Source organism: Strigops habroptila, chromosome 9, assembly GCF_004027225.2.
Source record: "Strigops habroptila isolate Jane chromosome 9, bStrHab1.2.pri, whole genome shotgun sequence".
NCBI classification, from domain to species: domain Eukaryota; kingdom Metazoa; phylum Chordata; class Aves; order Psittaciformes; family Psittacidae; genus Strigops; species Strigops habroptila.
In genome coordinates, this window is record NC_044285.2 from 18,212,189 (window position 1) to 18,227,441 (window position 15,253).

The 15,253-nt window shown below is 38.1% G+C and overlaps 1 protein-coding gene across 11 annotated transcripts in view; it reads right to left on the reverse strand.

Annotated features, from left to right (window-relative positions):
* The window catches only part of HERC1 (HECT and RLD domain containing E3 ubiquitin protein ligase family member 1), a 96,528-nt gene that overhangs the window by 16,444 nt on the left and 64,831 nt on the right, over nucleotides 1-15,253 (reverse strand). For 7 of the 11 annotated variants that reach the window (XR_003993084.1, XM_030497026.1, XM_030497032.1 and 4 more), the window contains 15 exons: nucleotides 14,912-15,143; nucleotides 13,601-13,725; nucleotides 13,108-13,328; nucleotides 11,681-11,949; nucleotides 11,180-11,232; nucleotides 9,825-10,025; nucleotides 9,029-9,203; nucleotides 7,749-8,019; nucleotides 6,710-6,923; nucleotides 5,707-5,966; nucleotides 4,996-5,123; nucleotides 3,083-3,210; nucleotides 1,690-1,890; nucleotides 733-863; nucleotides 319-518 (listed from right to left, as the gene is read on the reverse strand). Coding sequence is in view for 10 of the 11 variants with exons in the window: in XM_030497026.1 (XP_030352886.1) it covers nucleotides 319-518; nucleotides 733-863; nucleotides 1,690-1,890; nucleotides 3,083-3,210; nucleotides 4,996-5,123; nucleotides 5,707-5,966; nucleotides 6,710-6,923; nucleotides 7,749-8,019; nucleotides 9,029-9,203; nucleotides 9,825-10,025; nucleotides 11,180-11,232; nucleotides 11,681-11,949; nucleotides 13,108-13,328; nucleotides 13,601-13,725; nucleotides 14,912-15,143 (2,809 nt within the window). In the remaining variant the exon portion in view is untranslated. The remainder of the gene's footprint in view (nucleotides 1-318; nucleotides 519-732; nucleotides 864-1,689; nucleotides 1,891-3,082; nucleotides 3,211-4,995; nucleotides 5,124-5,706; nucleotides 5,967-6,709; nucleotides 6,924-7,748; nucleotides 8,020-9,028; nucleotides 9,204-9,824; nucleotides 10,026-11,179; nucleotides 11,233-11,680; nucleotides 11,950-13,107; nucleotides 13,329-13,600; nucleotides 13,726-14,911; nucleotides 15,144-15,253) is intronic. The other 4 variants (XM_030497030.1, XM_030497028.1, XM_030497033.1 and 1 more) reach the window with 4 other exon arrangements.

Sequence of the window (15,253 nt, forward strand, 5' to 3'; positions counted from 1 at the left end):
GCTTTTCCATTCTTACTAACGATATATTCTCAGAAAAAAATATTTGTATGAAGCAAAACAAATTCAAGCAGGACCACCCCACACAGGTCCTGTGGCAGGACCACCACACACAGCTCCTGTGGCACAGAGGAAACAGTCAGTAACATGACCAGCACCTCTCTTTCCATTTGAATTCTGAAGCCTCACAGATCTCATGGCAACCGGGTTACTGAATTAACATTTTTTAAATAAAAAAGACAAAACTTTATTCTGGCCCTAAAGACTGGTAGAAAAGACCTGCAGAAGAGCTACAGAAGCAATGAAAAGTACATTACTTACGTAGCTAGTAAAAGCTGCAACTTGGGTCCTTTCCCTGGAAGAGCACACCAGGCGATGCCATTCACAAGGGCTGGATGGGACAGCGAATGCAGGCGTCTCCAACATCCTCCCATATATCCCCAGAGTTTCACTGTTTCTTCTTTGGCACACGTCAGAAGAATCTTACCAGTTGGATCCCACTTCATACTAACAATCATATCCTATTGGATATAAAAAAAAATTAAAAGTCAGCACGAAGTAACATGGTAACAACAGAGAAAATTTAACTCTTAGAGCTAACATAATGCTTAATAGGCATGTGTTCTTAACATAATCTGCACTTGCTTTTATAAACAGCTTTCAAACAGAGAAAAGGGCTTAAACAGATCTTTACCTACAAAAATCCTACATTAGTTTTTAAAGTATGAACTCTACCTTATGTGCATCAACTAGAACGATTCCTCCTTTTTCAAGTGGCTCCTTTGTTCCTATTAGCAATTTTCCATCTGAATAGCCAACTGCAAATGGTCTGTCTTCACTGAACCAGGCAAGGCATGTGACAGACACTACATAAACAGACAACACAAAAATTAAACCAACTGAATTGAACTTCACCCCAGCCAAAGAGGTTTTGCAGTGCAATTCTCTAGAACAGGAAGTGCATAATACCTTCCCCCCACCCCAAGGCTACTTAACATATTTTTGGTCTGAAAATTTTCTTGAATTTGTATGGTAAAGATAAAACTGAGTCACTGCAATGACAAGTGTTGAGGTTATTTTGTAATAGTTGGTTTTTATTCTTCTTTTTATGAAAATAATTGCATTTATATTCCTGACATGGTGGAAAAGAAAAAGGCAGACTGAATCCTGTACGTGTACCTGAGATAGGGATGCTTCCAAGAAAAGCAAGTTGAGCCTTTCTTAACATGCAGATATTGCCTCACTTGATTCTACAAAAAAAATCTGCTAATTTCGTGAAGCAGCAATATGCTTCTTCACACAATGCTACCAAATATGTGCTACTTGATGTCCCCTAGTACTGGTACTATATAGGAAAACCAGCAATAATTCAGTAATTCAAATGACACTGTGACTACATGTTATCTGTAGACACGGCAGACACTGCAGGGAATCTGTATTCATATTATACAGTGGCAAGGAATGTCAGGATTTCACTGGGTTGCTACAAACTCTTTGTCTCTGCTGCAAGGGAAGCAGGGTGCAGATGGAGATCCCACAGACTTTTCTCCTCCCACGAACACAAGTGAATGATGCAGGTAAGGTACCAGAAGTCATATCCCATGAACAATAGTAAGAAAAAATAAAAAGGAGGGGGAAGAGCGGGGGATTTATAATTTGAATTTCTACTTAAATACTGACACAGGCACCTACCATCTTTTCTGTAGCACTGTTCCAGTTCTAGTCGGTGCATGGCTGAAATATCTACAACTTCAATAAGACCAAGAGATCCATCCATACGACCAATTAATAACAACTCTGGAGCATCGCCTGTCCATGTTGCAGCTGGCCCTTCTTCTGGCCAAGCTAGAGCAGATACCCAGTGAGGCTGAAGATCTAGTAAGCCTTTTCCTCCTAGGAGTCCAAAAAGACTTTTAAAACTACTTCATCTTTATAAAAAAAAAGAAAACAACAAAACTACTTTCCATGGGAAAATGTCAAGAGTTCCTGTTTAGAGATAGATGTAAAAATTCATGGAAGTTACAAGACTACGAAGCAATGGTCCACTAAGCTACACAGACACAAAATCTAGCTAGCAAATCTCAACTGTCAGTCAAATTACATAGTCTTAAGGAAGAAAGCTCAATTCTTCAGGACTCAGTAAATTCATACTTTTCCTGTGGACTGTCTATTAATATGGGCAGCGTAAGTGGTGATTTTCAAAAGCACAAAACAACAGAATGAAGTTTCAGATTAGAAATAACAAAGTTATGAACAGGCTTCCTCTTGAAGGAGTTCTAAGGGTATTATGCTGGATTAGTCAACTGCAGCACTAAAACCAGTAAAAATGTAAGATAATCTACTGAAATATGCTTGCAAACCGAACCACAGAATTGGAAAGGGCCTTTCCTGGACAAGGTTCAGACCCCTCTATCACAATGCAATCTCATCAATTGGGCTAATTTAATAGTATTTCTTCCCCAGTTGATGTTTCTCATAAAATATGAGATCATAATCTTTTGAACATTAGAAACTTTCTTGAAGTTATTCATAGCCAATTTACGTACATTTCTTCTTGTGTCAATACTATCCATCTGCTTACATAGCTGCTTTTTCTCCCTGAGATTCTCCTAGAGTTTATCTTCCTAATGTATTTATTTATAAGCTTCTTCCTCCATGATGCTCTTGTTGAAATATATAAACCAAGCTCACTCATTCTAGTCTCATTAGAAGACATTCCATCTAGCTGATCACTTCAGCAATCCTTCCCTCCATTTCAGTCAGTTTTTGCTCCCTGCTGCACGTAGAAAGGTAAATCTTGCAGACTACAGAAGACAGTATTTATAGACAAAAACTGCCTCACACCTGAACACTTCTGACTCAACAAGGACGCACACACTGCTCAGTTTTCTACTAAAATACTTGCAAATCACATCCGTTTGTGGTTAGTGCCTACCTGTAATTAAAAATGTTTACAAGACACTATGGAGGATGGTAGGCATTTAACACACAGTTCAATACTTAGGTAAACAAATATTCAATAACTTAGCAGCTTCCCTAGAAATAGTCTCTGTTATAACGTGTTCACAGGCAGTTAAGAGCATACCATTGACTTGCCAGATGTTCACCATCTTTTCTGTAGCTCCAGCCAGATACTTGCCACTGATGCTCCAACAGACAAGAGACAAACTAAGGTCACTGGGTGACCCCAGACTTTCTTCTGAATCACCTTCTCTGTAACAGGATAAAATAATGCAATTTAAAAAGGGCATTTCCTTTAAGCAGACAGGAAAACACAGCATTCATGAAATATCTGAGTTAAAATCTGAAGTTCTCCTGCCATCACTGTGGATTTACATAATAAATGTTTCTGCTCATAGATCTATATTCTCTTTAAAACCACTTCAAATTACAGAATGACATACTAGTTATTTCCACAGTAAGGAATTTGAAGTTAGGTTTCAATTAGAAAAACAAGCTTCATTAATTTTATCTATTTGTAACTGAAATTTAACAACTTTGGTGAGAGCAAAACTTTCAGGGAAGTCATGAAATGGAGTAGAACAGCTTGGACAAAAGAAATGGAAGAGGTACACTTTGTGCTCTAGTTTAAACTCTTCCTCCTGTCACAATGCGGTTACACTGCTCTAAAAAATGCTATTTTAAAATCTGCTTTTGCTAATTGTAACAGGACCACTGGTATGTTTTATTACCCTTAAAGTCATTCACGAGGGGCACAGTTTCTACTGATTTTAGCAGCAGGAAATGGAGGCTATAATACTGCCACGATGCATACTGTGGGCCAAAGACTGTACCACCCCTGTATTTCTGAAGACACAGGAGGCGTATGCTGGGTGTGTTCCTGTTTAAGCAGGAGACATTTAATTTGTGAATAAAGCAGGTAATGGGAGATTGTAACTATTATTAACATCATTAATTTATTAACACAACACATGTAACAATATTAACAGGTAGCAATACTGTATCAGGGATAGTAATCTAGTAGCATTTCAGTCACGTTCCTCTCTATTCTCACAAAAAGAGGAGAGCATTCTATCTAAAACAAGGGATAATGCCTTTTCACCTGCTCATCTCTAAGGTCTAAAAACTGATTCTACCTTTAAAGAAGAACTGGCACTTACCCACTGCAATAAAGAATAGAAATAGAATTGTGTTGCATTTGTATTTACAATCATTATTGATACTGTTAGCAATGAAGCCCATTAAAGCACTTAGTTCAGAATCTACAGCATGGGAAGCACACTTTTCTGCCACGTGACTAACAAAACATCTCTGCTAAAGGAAAATGCTGCTCTCATTGCTATCTTCTGAAGTCAGGTTATGCCATTCCATTTATTCCTTTTAAGGCAGCATCTAACAGCAGCAAGCAAACAAGAACTAAAACGATCAGTAAGAAATCATCATGAAACAACCTCCTAGTTCACTATTGTTTCTTCATTCTCCTGAGTTAAACTCACCTAAGCTGCACTAAAGAATGAGGTTTTATTCTTTCCTTTTTCTTTCTTCGGTTTTGGACATAGCTGAATGATGCAAAAGTACTTCCCAGAGACTCTCATGAAGAGGAGTTACACTCGGTTCCTGAATCTCAAGATTTTCTGACGCCTGACTCAAATGACTACACTCAGAGTTGTTATGTTGTATGTTGGAACTGCCCACTGGAACCCACTGAAGGGATATTAACTTGGTTTTTTATATCCCACTGAAGGGACATCCACATTCTTTTGTATGACAGTCCCTTACAGTTTTCATTTCACTCTTTTCTCTTATATGAATTAATAATATTTTCAAACAGCTTTACCAAGATCTCTTTATAATGACTCTTATCAGCTTGATATTTAAGTTCCGTTTTCAGTTTTAACCTATTTAACTTACTTTGCATGCCATAAATACAGAACAATCCCACAGAAAAAGTGAGCATGTTAGTGCAGAGATACTGCAGGGTTGGCTCATTGCATTATCTTGCACAATTACAGCTTAAATTAAATATAATCAACTTACAGCTTGTTGAGCACACACGTTTGCTGCAATGAATACTGCTTCTTTGTAACATTCCACACTCTTATGGTGCCATCGTTTCCACTAGTTGCCAAAAGTCCCTTTTTATTGCACCAAACACATGTCATGACCTACAAATACCAAAGTCATCATGGCAAAACTGGAATTTAAATCTAAAGCTTAGGTATGTTTGTTCACTAATATTAAGCAAACATCAACCAATGGACAGAGTATTAGCTACAGAGTATTAGTATTAGCATATTATTGAAATACGCTGTAATAATCAAACAAGATGCATTTTTCTACTTCAACAGCATTGTGTACTGTAATTAGAATATGCTTTATAAGGAATCTACACTTGGTTCAGACCCAGGCTCCACAGGCCACTACTGCAGAGAATATTGGACAAAGGTGTTCGCTACTATGACAGAAAAATCAATGCAAACTACGATCTAGTCTAAGGAAAGATTTAGAATGATTCTGCTGACTTCATGTACTCTAAGAACACTTTCATGTCCCCTTTAACAGAACCTTCAAAGAAGTTAAGCATTTCTGTACATCAGAAGTAAGAAATAACTTATTTTATCACCAAAAAATTACTCCTTGTGGGAAATCAGAAATAGCGTATTTGTAAAATAGTAGTAGTATACTTTTTCGGTGTTCTGCAAAAGAGACTATTAACATCCATGCAATCTGGGGAGAAATGATGCTTACCCTGTTCTGATGAGCCTCTAATTTTATGAAGGAACATTTTCGCAAGTCTCCCCCCATATCAGCAAGGGTTTGGGGAATAGTTTGATTATCTCGATCGTGTGCTGCAAGAGTTCTCACCAGCTGCTGTGCAGCCCACTGCCTATGTTGTGAAGATAACCTTGAAGAGAGGCAGCAAGCTGCTAGTGCATTAGCCAGCTCCAGAGGGCCTACAGCAGAAGGATCATAGGAAGGATGGGCATACAAATTGGCAATTAAACCTGCTTAAACAAAACAATGATATGATGCCTAGATGAGTACCAAACAGAAGTACACAAATGAACACAACATTAGCCATAATTTCCAGAACAAGATAGAGATTAACAAGCATCTTATAAGAAGGTTGCAATTGTGTTAACTATTAGAAAAAACACTCTTCTGATACCAAGAGAAAAATAACCCCCTTTAAAATGTCACACACCCCCCCTCAAGAATAGTATTGCACATAGCCTTAATCCCACCATATGGAAAATGGCTGTTTAAAGAGCAAGGGCTTTCTGAACAGGAAAACACCTCCTCTGACATGACAAAGCTGAATGTCCTTCTCTCCTTTATCATGGCATTAACCCCGTGTTGAGGCACAGCAGTTGCTTTTTGGCTCCCTGACCTCTCACAGCAGAGGCAGCACAACTTTCTCTGTCACAGACAGTACAGTACTTTGGTGGCACTAATCCACTGTTTTTCCCCTTTATTTCATTAGGTGGCACAACCGAGGCTGAATGTCTTGCCTATATGGCTTTGAGTACAGACACACACACACGGAGAGCAGAAAATGTAATGATGTAATAAGATCATATTTCTAAGCAAAATTTGTTTACTAAACTATAAGATTACTTTGATCAAAACAAGTTTTGTACATTTCTGAGAGCATATTTATCGATACATTATTCTAGCAAGTGTCTCCTTAAATATAAATAAGGGTTTGAAGATTTAATCATCAACATTCAGAAACAAAGCTGAATCATACCTTTCTTTTCAATTTCTGCTTTATCATAGTTTGGCCTCAGTTTGGCCCCTTTGTCTGCCAACAATGCTACAAGTGCCTGAGTAACCACAAAATTCGGTGATGTGACCAGTTTGTTCTCTTCTGCAATTCCTCTTAAAAAACTTGGCAAAAATTTTCTCTGAATTGGATCATCGACTGTTGTCAAGTTCACACCAGTGGCTGCAGAAATCAAATTCTAAAAATAAATCATTAAAGACAATAAAAACCAGAAAGATCAAGTTTGGAAAACACTTTGGGTCAAACAAATTAGGCAGAGTTTTAAAGATTTTCAGGTTTGGTTGATTGTTTTTTCTTTGCAGAAAATCTTTACTCCCAACCACTTCATTTTAACAGGCAAAGATCACATACAATACGTAATTATATCCCTGGAGAATACCTGGTCTTAATAGAAGCAACTATTCAGATCCAGGGATTACAAAATAAGAAAAAAGAAGGTATGAGGTAACCAAGAATCCCAGGCAAGAACCAAGGAGCTTATAAAAGAACTTCTTATAAAGTTATGCACCTGGTGGTAGGATAAAAAGCAATACCACGTAATAAAATACACTGTCCCATCCCACACTCGTATTTCTCTACAGTTCTATTTCATACTCAGAAGAACAATTAATTACTGATACATAGGAAATCCTGCTGCATGTCCCCAGCTGTAACCATCTCTTTCTAAATATAAGCAATCTGTGTTCCAGAGAGTTGACTCAATTTAAAATTCCAAAACTTTAACAGAAAAACCATATCAATACAACAAGCACATCCGTTTGTCCCCACTTGAAAAGACTGCTCAGCAAAAAAAAAAAGTAAAGTTACTTGATTTTTACCAACAATAAAACATACCCTTGTGCAAAGTCCTAAACTAGAACTGGGAGGAGATCCTCAAACTGAGGACAGTTTCATCACAGTTCAGAAGATAAAAGCACAAACTATCAACATGTACAACATGGCTTGCTTCATCTCATGCATCAATAGTTTGATATAAATATTTATGTTGAAATAACAGTCCTACCTGTGTACATAACTGTACCAGCAGTTTTGCAGCACTAGGAGTGTTTGATGCCAAACAGCCTACTGCTGTGCTCAGATAGGCAAGACAAGATATAGGCTTGCTTGTTTTGCTGTGTATTCCCCTGGATCGCTCTGCTGAAGTGGCCGCAGTGGCTGGACTCGTGGAGAGGCCTGCTCTGCCTGCTGCGGCCAGGCACATCAAACGAACCAGCGTCCTGATATCTGTTAATCCCAAGGACTCGAGACCAGCTGCCAGGCTACAGCTGGAACCACTGTCAAAAATGAACATAAATGCTCTTGGTTTTCTTAGTATATTCTAAAAGAAAGTTCTGTTTAAACTATTCCCAAACCGTTAGTGAACACTGCCTGTTTGACCAGCTGGGTGGGGAAGAGAGAGAAATGAAGTTGCAGCCCCTTCCCTACTTTTAAGCTGAAAACACATTATAGACTTGCCCTAGCAAAAATCCATGAGTTTACTGGAAATCATTCATGAAGAAACTTACAAGGATAATGCATATTTAGAGTTATGTTATGACAATATTCACATGTACATGTCGGATCTCTGTGACATCTTCTCAGTTGCACAGGTATCTTGTACTAAGCCAGTTTTTAAATTGTCATATCTCATCGACCCCTGTATTTCATCTTCTTTCCTCTAATGTTTACCTCTAAGTTCTAATATTTAGAATCACAGAATGTTTTGTGTTGGAAGGGACCTTAAAGCTCATCCAGTTCCAACCCCCAGCAGGGACACCTCCCGCTAGAGCAGGTTGCTCCAAGCCCCTGTGTCCAACCTGGCCTTGAACACTGCCAGGGATGGGGCAGCCACAGCTCCTCTGGGCACCCTGTGCCAGCACCTCAGCAGCCTCACAGTGAAGAATTTCTTCCTAATATCTCATCTAAATCTCCCCTCTTGTCAATTTAAAACCATTCCCTCTTGTCTTATCACTACATGCCCTTGCCTTCAACGAAATGCTACTTGCCGTGAACAAAGGTGTCTTGGAACAAAATCTCACTGCCAAAACACAGCATCTTTATGTTCTGAATGGCTGATACTACTGGAGTCCAGTTTCTGTATAAGACGCTAACATTTTTTTCATGAAGTTTGAAGATAGGGTTCAAAAGAACAAAATCAACAGAACTTTTTCACTTACTAGTATGATTAAGTACATAAAGTGAGAATCGCTTTCCCAAATAGCTAAAAACTGCATCCCTGTCAAACATAACTTGGTAACTGGTTCCAAGTGGAAAGGTAAAAATGTTGCCAAGGATGCCACAAACCTGACAGACAAAAGCGAGAGTGCTCTCATAACCATAGTTCTTGCAAGAAGGACTTGGGCAGCAGCTGTCACTCTTCTCAGAGCCATAACACGGTCATGTGGATTTACCAGGGCAGCTGCTTGCTCTCCTAAGGTTATCCTGCCAGAAGAACTTTTTTCTATAGAGCCATGACAACCTTGGAAATAATGATGATTTGCATTAGTGTTTAAAGACAAACAAAACATTATCTTACAGTAATAAGCACAGAAGCAAATTTGGCCTAAGTCTGCAAGTAAATCCTTAATTTTTCAAAGTTTCATACACACAGAACCATAGTGATAATGACTGAGAGGAAAATACACTCCTGAAATACACTCCATAATTCAATTATTCCTTATTTTGAGAAATAGGTGAGCACAACTTGACAATACTCAAGTTAACATTAACTCCCCTGTTTCCCTTTTCCATTAGAAGGGCCTACAAACTTAAATACTGATCCTGCATTTCACCAGGCTGGTCAGTACGCTCCAACTTAAATCCATGAATCCATTTTTGGACTCTGCAAAACATGCTGCTGGCATCCATTGTAGGACTATGGTCACAGTTTTATTAGTAAACCAAAGCTTCAAGCCTTCTGGAAGTGTAAATGCCTCACGCTCCTCTAACTCCCCCGTAATAAAAAGGCAATTTAGAACCTGTCTTCACTTCTTCAGGGCAGGAGGCAGGAAAGACTGTTGAAACATTTCTGCATTGCTCCTATAAAATCACACCAAAGGGGAGGTGTTTGTTCTTTGAATGAAATTCATTTTGAATTTACCTATTTGCATCAACGTTTCTTCCATACTGTTGGTGGCTGTCACCATTGCAACTGAAGCACCCAGAGGGTCACTGTCAGGGAACTGTACAGGTTCAGGTACAATACGCCGATCATTTAACCCAAGAGGTCCTGCCAGTAATTCAAACTCCTCTTCTCCTGTTAGCTTTTCATCTTCGTCTACATCTAACATATCCCAGTCTTCTAGAATTGGAGAAATATAATTAGACTTGGTTATAAAAGCTGAAGTTTTAAATAATTTTAATTAATTAAAAAACAATACAGGGTTCAAAATGTAGATTGCAATCTGCAACATACTTGTCCTGCAAACTGTTCTGATGTTGACAGACACAACCTAGTAAATCAGAAAATAGTAATCCCACTCTTGTCCCTCTCCACTGAATTTGATCTTTACTTCTACTGCAGAGAAGTTTCATGGAAGATTCTTTTTAGTGTCAAACTAGCTGGGTTTTTACAAACACAGAAATGAGAGGTCATCACATCTAGTGCAAGACAACTCCAAAAGCTGGAGTATAGTGAAAAGCACAGACATACAGCCATGCTTTAACTCATAAGAGGTGCACATTCCAAAGGACTGAATAGTAAGAACAGACGCTAGAAATTTCTGGACTTCATATTTATCAAAAAAGTATGCACAACTTCTTAGTTTATAACTGTGCACCCAGGCTTCCCCAACCAATTACACAGAAGTCAACTTATATTTACGGATCCCTCCTGCTCTGTCTCACTTCCCATACAGTAGACTCTGTACACTTTTTACCTACTGGAAGACGGACTTGCTGATAAGTTCTGGAGCACTCTTTTAGTCTTAGATAATGTGATAAATCATACAATTGCCATCATACAAGCTACAGAAAGACCCAGAGTCAAGGAATTACCTGGGAAAGGTTTTGTACAGTCACTACAAATAATCTATTTAAAGTGAAAGGCATCATCAGGACACTCCCAGTTAGTACAACAGTCAAAAAAGCAGCCTAATGGCAGACTTCTGAGATTCTAACTTCTGTTAATTAATTTCTCCTACAAATGCAGACAAAGAAGTGTATTTGAACACTTTGTGCAGTTCTGGTATAACATCTACCAGGCAAGACCTTTTCACCCCATGTTAGGTATTTGTCGTCATCTAAGTAGCTGAAATGGCACAGGAAAAAATGTCACTGATATTTTCTCTCATTTGAACTAAAAAAAGAATTAAAATACTACACCTAATCTGACGCATATTCTAAAGTATACTTTCATGTACTGCTTCGTGACAGGTTTATTTGCATGGAAGAATCTTTATGGAAAAATAAGACGAGTGTGAAGTATTGAATATTTTCAGCAACTTAAAAACATACCTTCATAGACACTGTCTTGTTTACCTATTAAATCAGGAGCCTGGCCTTTGTACCTATAAGAAGAAATAACAAAGAAAATAAATGAATGGCTCTAATATTTCACATACATGCACAATAATTTTCAATTTGGTTTACTATTAAATTACTGTTAGGTGAATATATACATGTGATTTCTAGAAATGGCTAGTAAACAGAAATAAACAAAGGAGCTTCTGAAGGTGTCTTTGGAGGGGAGGAGGATTTTGCAGTTTCCAAAAGTCAGTAAGAGTAGGCAACATCCTAAGAAATAATTCCTTGTTTTTCATGAAAAATATATAGAAATATCAAGACAACCTTTTTTCTAAATACACATTTGTGGAATACAAAGAAGGAATTTAAGCCTCAGTTAAAATAATCAAATTCTGCTGGGAATTTTGACTTCTTCAATCAAATTCTTGAAATGCTGATGAGAGTACTTAAGTTGCTTCCCTTCTTTACACAGAGTACCTTCTACTACTGTACCTTTCAGAAGTTGACGTTTTGGATTTACTCTTCAGGGCTAAGTATTTCTCTCTGCAGATGCCGCACAGTAAGTAGTAAGGATTCCCACTTCCACATTCACCACCAAACCACCCATCCACATAAGAACCATTGCTGCGATAGCCCTGGCGGTTCGCACTGCGACCACAGCCTGGGTGGTTTCTCTTCATGTGCTGATTGAAGCCAACCACGCTGGATTCACACAGTTCACAAACCACTACTTCTTCTCGGTCTTCAGATTCACAAACATGCTGCATAGGAAGATTTGCACATGTTATTTGTACAGAATAAATATCTTCACTCTAGATATAAAACAATATTCCTTGGTGGATGTTCCTGCCCATTTCTGATACACACAAGGAGTGGTATTTCTACGGTTAACTTGCACAAAAGCAAAGCAGAAATAGACAGTAAGAAAGAGCAGACCACCTCAGAACAGGAAAAACATTCGGTAGTACAGTTTCAGATGATGAGATTTTCCTATTTCATTTCAGATCTGACCCAAAATTCCCGGCAGTGTAACTCTGCTTGTTCACATTCTGTGCTGTCTTTAAGTTACCTGTTTCTCCTCAGAACTAAACAGAGACTAGATGCAACAAAGAAAAAAAAACAACTAAAAATCCTTTTTTACCCTGACAATTGGACTTCATATTTACTGAGCACATAATTTGTGTCAATATATTGACACATAATTTGTGTCAATAAATTCTGAGGCTTTCTCAGAATATAAAGTTCATTTTTCTGTAACAACGTTTCTGTCCTAACACAGTAATACCATGGTAATACCCCAGTGAAACAAGCTCTCTGATCAATTCAATCTGCCTACTGAAACTTGCTTCCATATCAGAGCCAGGTAACATCGTAACTAGGAGACAAAACTTAGTCGTGTGTCTAATTTGACATGGATAATACAAAGATTAATAAACTGCTGTTACTATATTTCTTTTCCACCTCAAACATATTTTTAGAGAAGGAAATCTCTAAAGAAAAACTGATTTAAGTGCAAATTATGTTGCTACAGATCAGATATTATTGTTATTACTTTAATGGGAACAAACACTTAAAACTGCATTTGTTATCTTACACAGCTAAGCAATCTGGAGCCTCTACTTAATTTCTAAGTGATATCATCAAAACAACAACTATACTATTTGTATATTTGTTCTCATCTTTCAGGGGAGAGAGAAGAAAAACTATGTACATGTAGAAGTGCAAAGCAAGAAACACAGGAAAGCACTATTCTTAATCTAAAAGTGAAGCTACAGAATACAAGAAGATTTGAAGCATTGCTGGCATTTAGTAAGACATTTTCAAACAGGCTATAAGCATATGCATGTTACTTCCAATTTAAAAATATGAACATGCAAAAAGCAGTAAGTTAAAGCAGCCCCCGCTGCAGTCACACACACCCAGGTAGGCCAATCCAATACCTCTGGGATCCACATTCCCAGAATATCATTATCACTAGCCAGGTCTTGCCCAAACATAGCTTCCATAGCTTCGTCATCAAGGTCAATTTCCAGCTCCTCATCCAAGTTGAAGTCATAAAGTGCCCCTGGATCTTGCTGCAAAGATATCCCTTCTCTTCGACTCTGGTTCCTGTGTGCCTGTACAGAGCGGTACAATCCCGCTCAAGTAACAAAAACAAACACAGAAAAAAAGAACAGAACAAGAAAGTAGTCCTTTTATTTTGCATGTAATAAAGATGACTGTACTTTTGACTTCCTTTTGCTTTGTTTTTTAACTCTTCTGCTAAATATAATCTACTTATTATCACCTAAAACAAGTAAACATGGAGACACATATGTGAAGGAGTTCTATGACTTTCATGCTAAATATCAATCCCCCTCCTCTTCATTTACTGGATCAGCAAAGACCTTGACAGCCTTGCAGGATACTTACCAGCCCGTGCTAGCAATGTTCGAGCAGCTAAATCAAATTTGTGTCTTCTCGTTACAGCTGACCGACTCCTAGGAGGAGGTCCACTTGCAGAAGCTGCATTGTCCACATGATCCATATTATCAGGGCTACAAGAATTTGTAATTTACAGGTAAATCAAACCAAGTTTTAAGCAGCCACATACAGTAAGTAAGGAAAAAAAAAAATTATATTTATTGCCTTTTTCTTTCTTTCTTTCACGGAAGGAAAAAAAACGGAATTTGGAATTCAAGAGTTTTCAGTTCCACTGCAGCACATATTTACTGTGTCTCACAGTCTTTTTGACTGGTACTGTGAGAGTCACCTCAAACAACTTAAATGCAACAATCTCAACACGGATGCTTCTACAGTGCCTAAGCATTGCAGAAATTTGGGGAGAGCACTCATTTTATGCTATCAATGTTAACTACAGCTCCAACTCAGCTTCTTCTCCTTTTTAGAAGAAAGAAAATCAACATTTCTGTTGTTGCTGCCTCAGCCATCCACCTCGTGCCCAAAATCTTTTGCAAAACACGAAGTTACTTAGTAACACTTGCTGCGTAGTTTATTTCTCCCAACCAAAAGCGTGAGTTCTCTGTGAAATGACGCTCTATCTGGGACAAAGCAACTGAGGAAACTTCAAAATGCATTATCTCAGTAGGATCAAAGAATCTGAACAAAAAAGTGTTCTCAAAATTACATCTTGTAATTGTCCCCTTCCTATTAACAAAAAACCTGGCAGGATTCCTACGTGTCACTTCAAAATATACCTATTACTTTTAGGATTAAAAACAAAACAGAAGAAAAAAGGAGATCTTTCCTCCTTGTTTAACATACAGGTTAGATCTAAGGTTATGAAGGTGACTGAGAACATAAACTTCAACTCAGTTTCATCCTCTCTGGACAAACCAAGAATTATTTTTACAAGAAAAATGTAGAAAATACATGTTCATGAATACACTGAACAAACAAAAAAATAATACTCCAATAAAATTTTGCATTATTGCTAGGTCTTTTAGGTAAAACAAGCAATATGCTCTCATTTTTTTCATTCCTCTTTCCTTTTTTGTTTGAGGGAAGGACGCTCAGTTATATTCTTCCCCAGTTCAGCGCACAACCAGTACTGGAAAATAAAAGCACCACGTACACCTAATTTAATTGTGTCTTTGCTTTCACTCATATTGTAACAAGCTTCAAAAGTGGCATTACAAAGTCACGTTCTGTCAGCAACAATGAACTTATGAGCTTTTCAGCTGCAGCAACAGATTACTTAAGCAGAAGAAAACTACATCTTACCTTTCGCTAAAGCCTTCCTCCATTTCAGTGGCATCAGCAGAAGGGATATCACCTGGTGACTGCAAATAACAATGATCACTACATTTTCCACCACTTCCAGAGACTATTGTTCCATGTCGTGAATCTGCAGTCCCCTCTGACTGGGGCTCTTCATCATCTTCATTTCCAGGGTGCTCTATCATCCACATGGCCAGCACTGTGATATTCTGTGCATCTGCTTCTCCTCTGGCACCTGACAGCAGGAAAATCACAATCCAGAATTGTATTATATCATTGATGGTGGAAAAAGATTTTTTTCCCCATGAATGATTATAGAACCTAAAAATTAAATACCCCACTGGA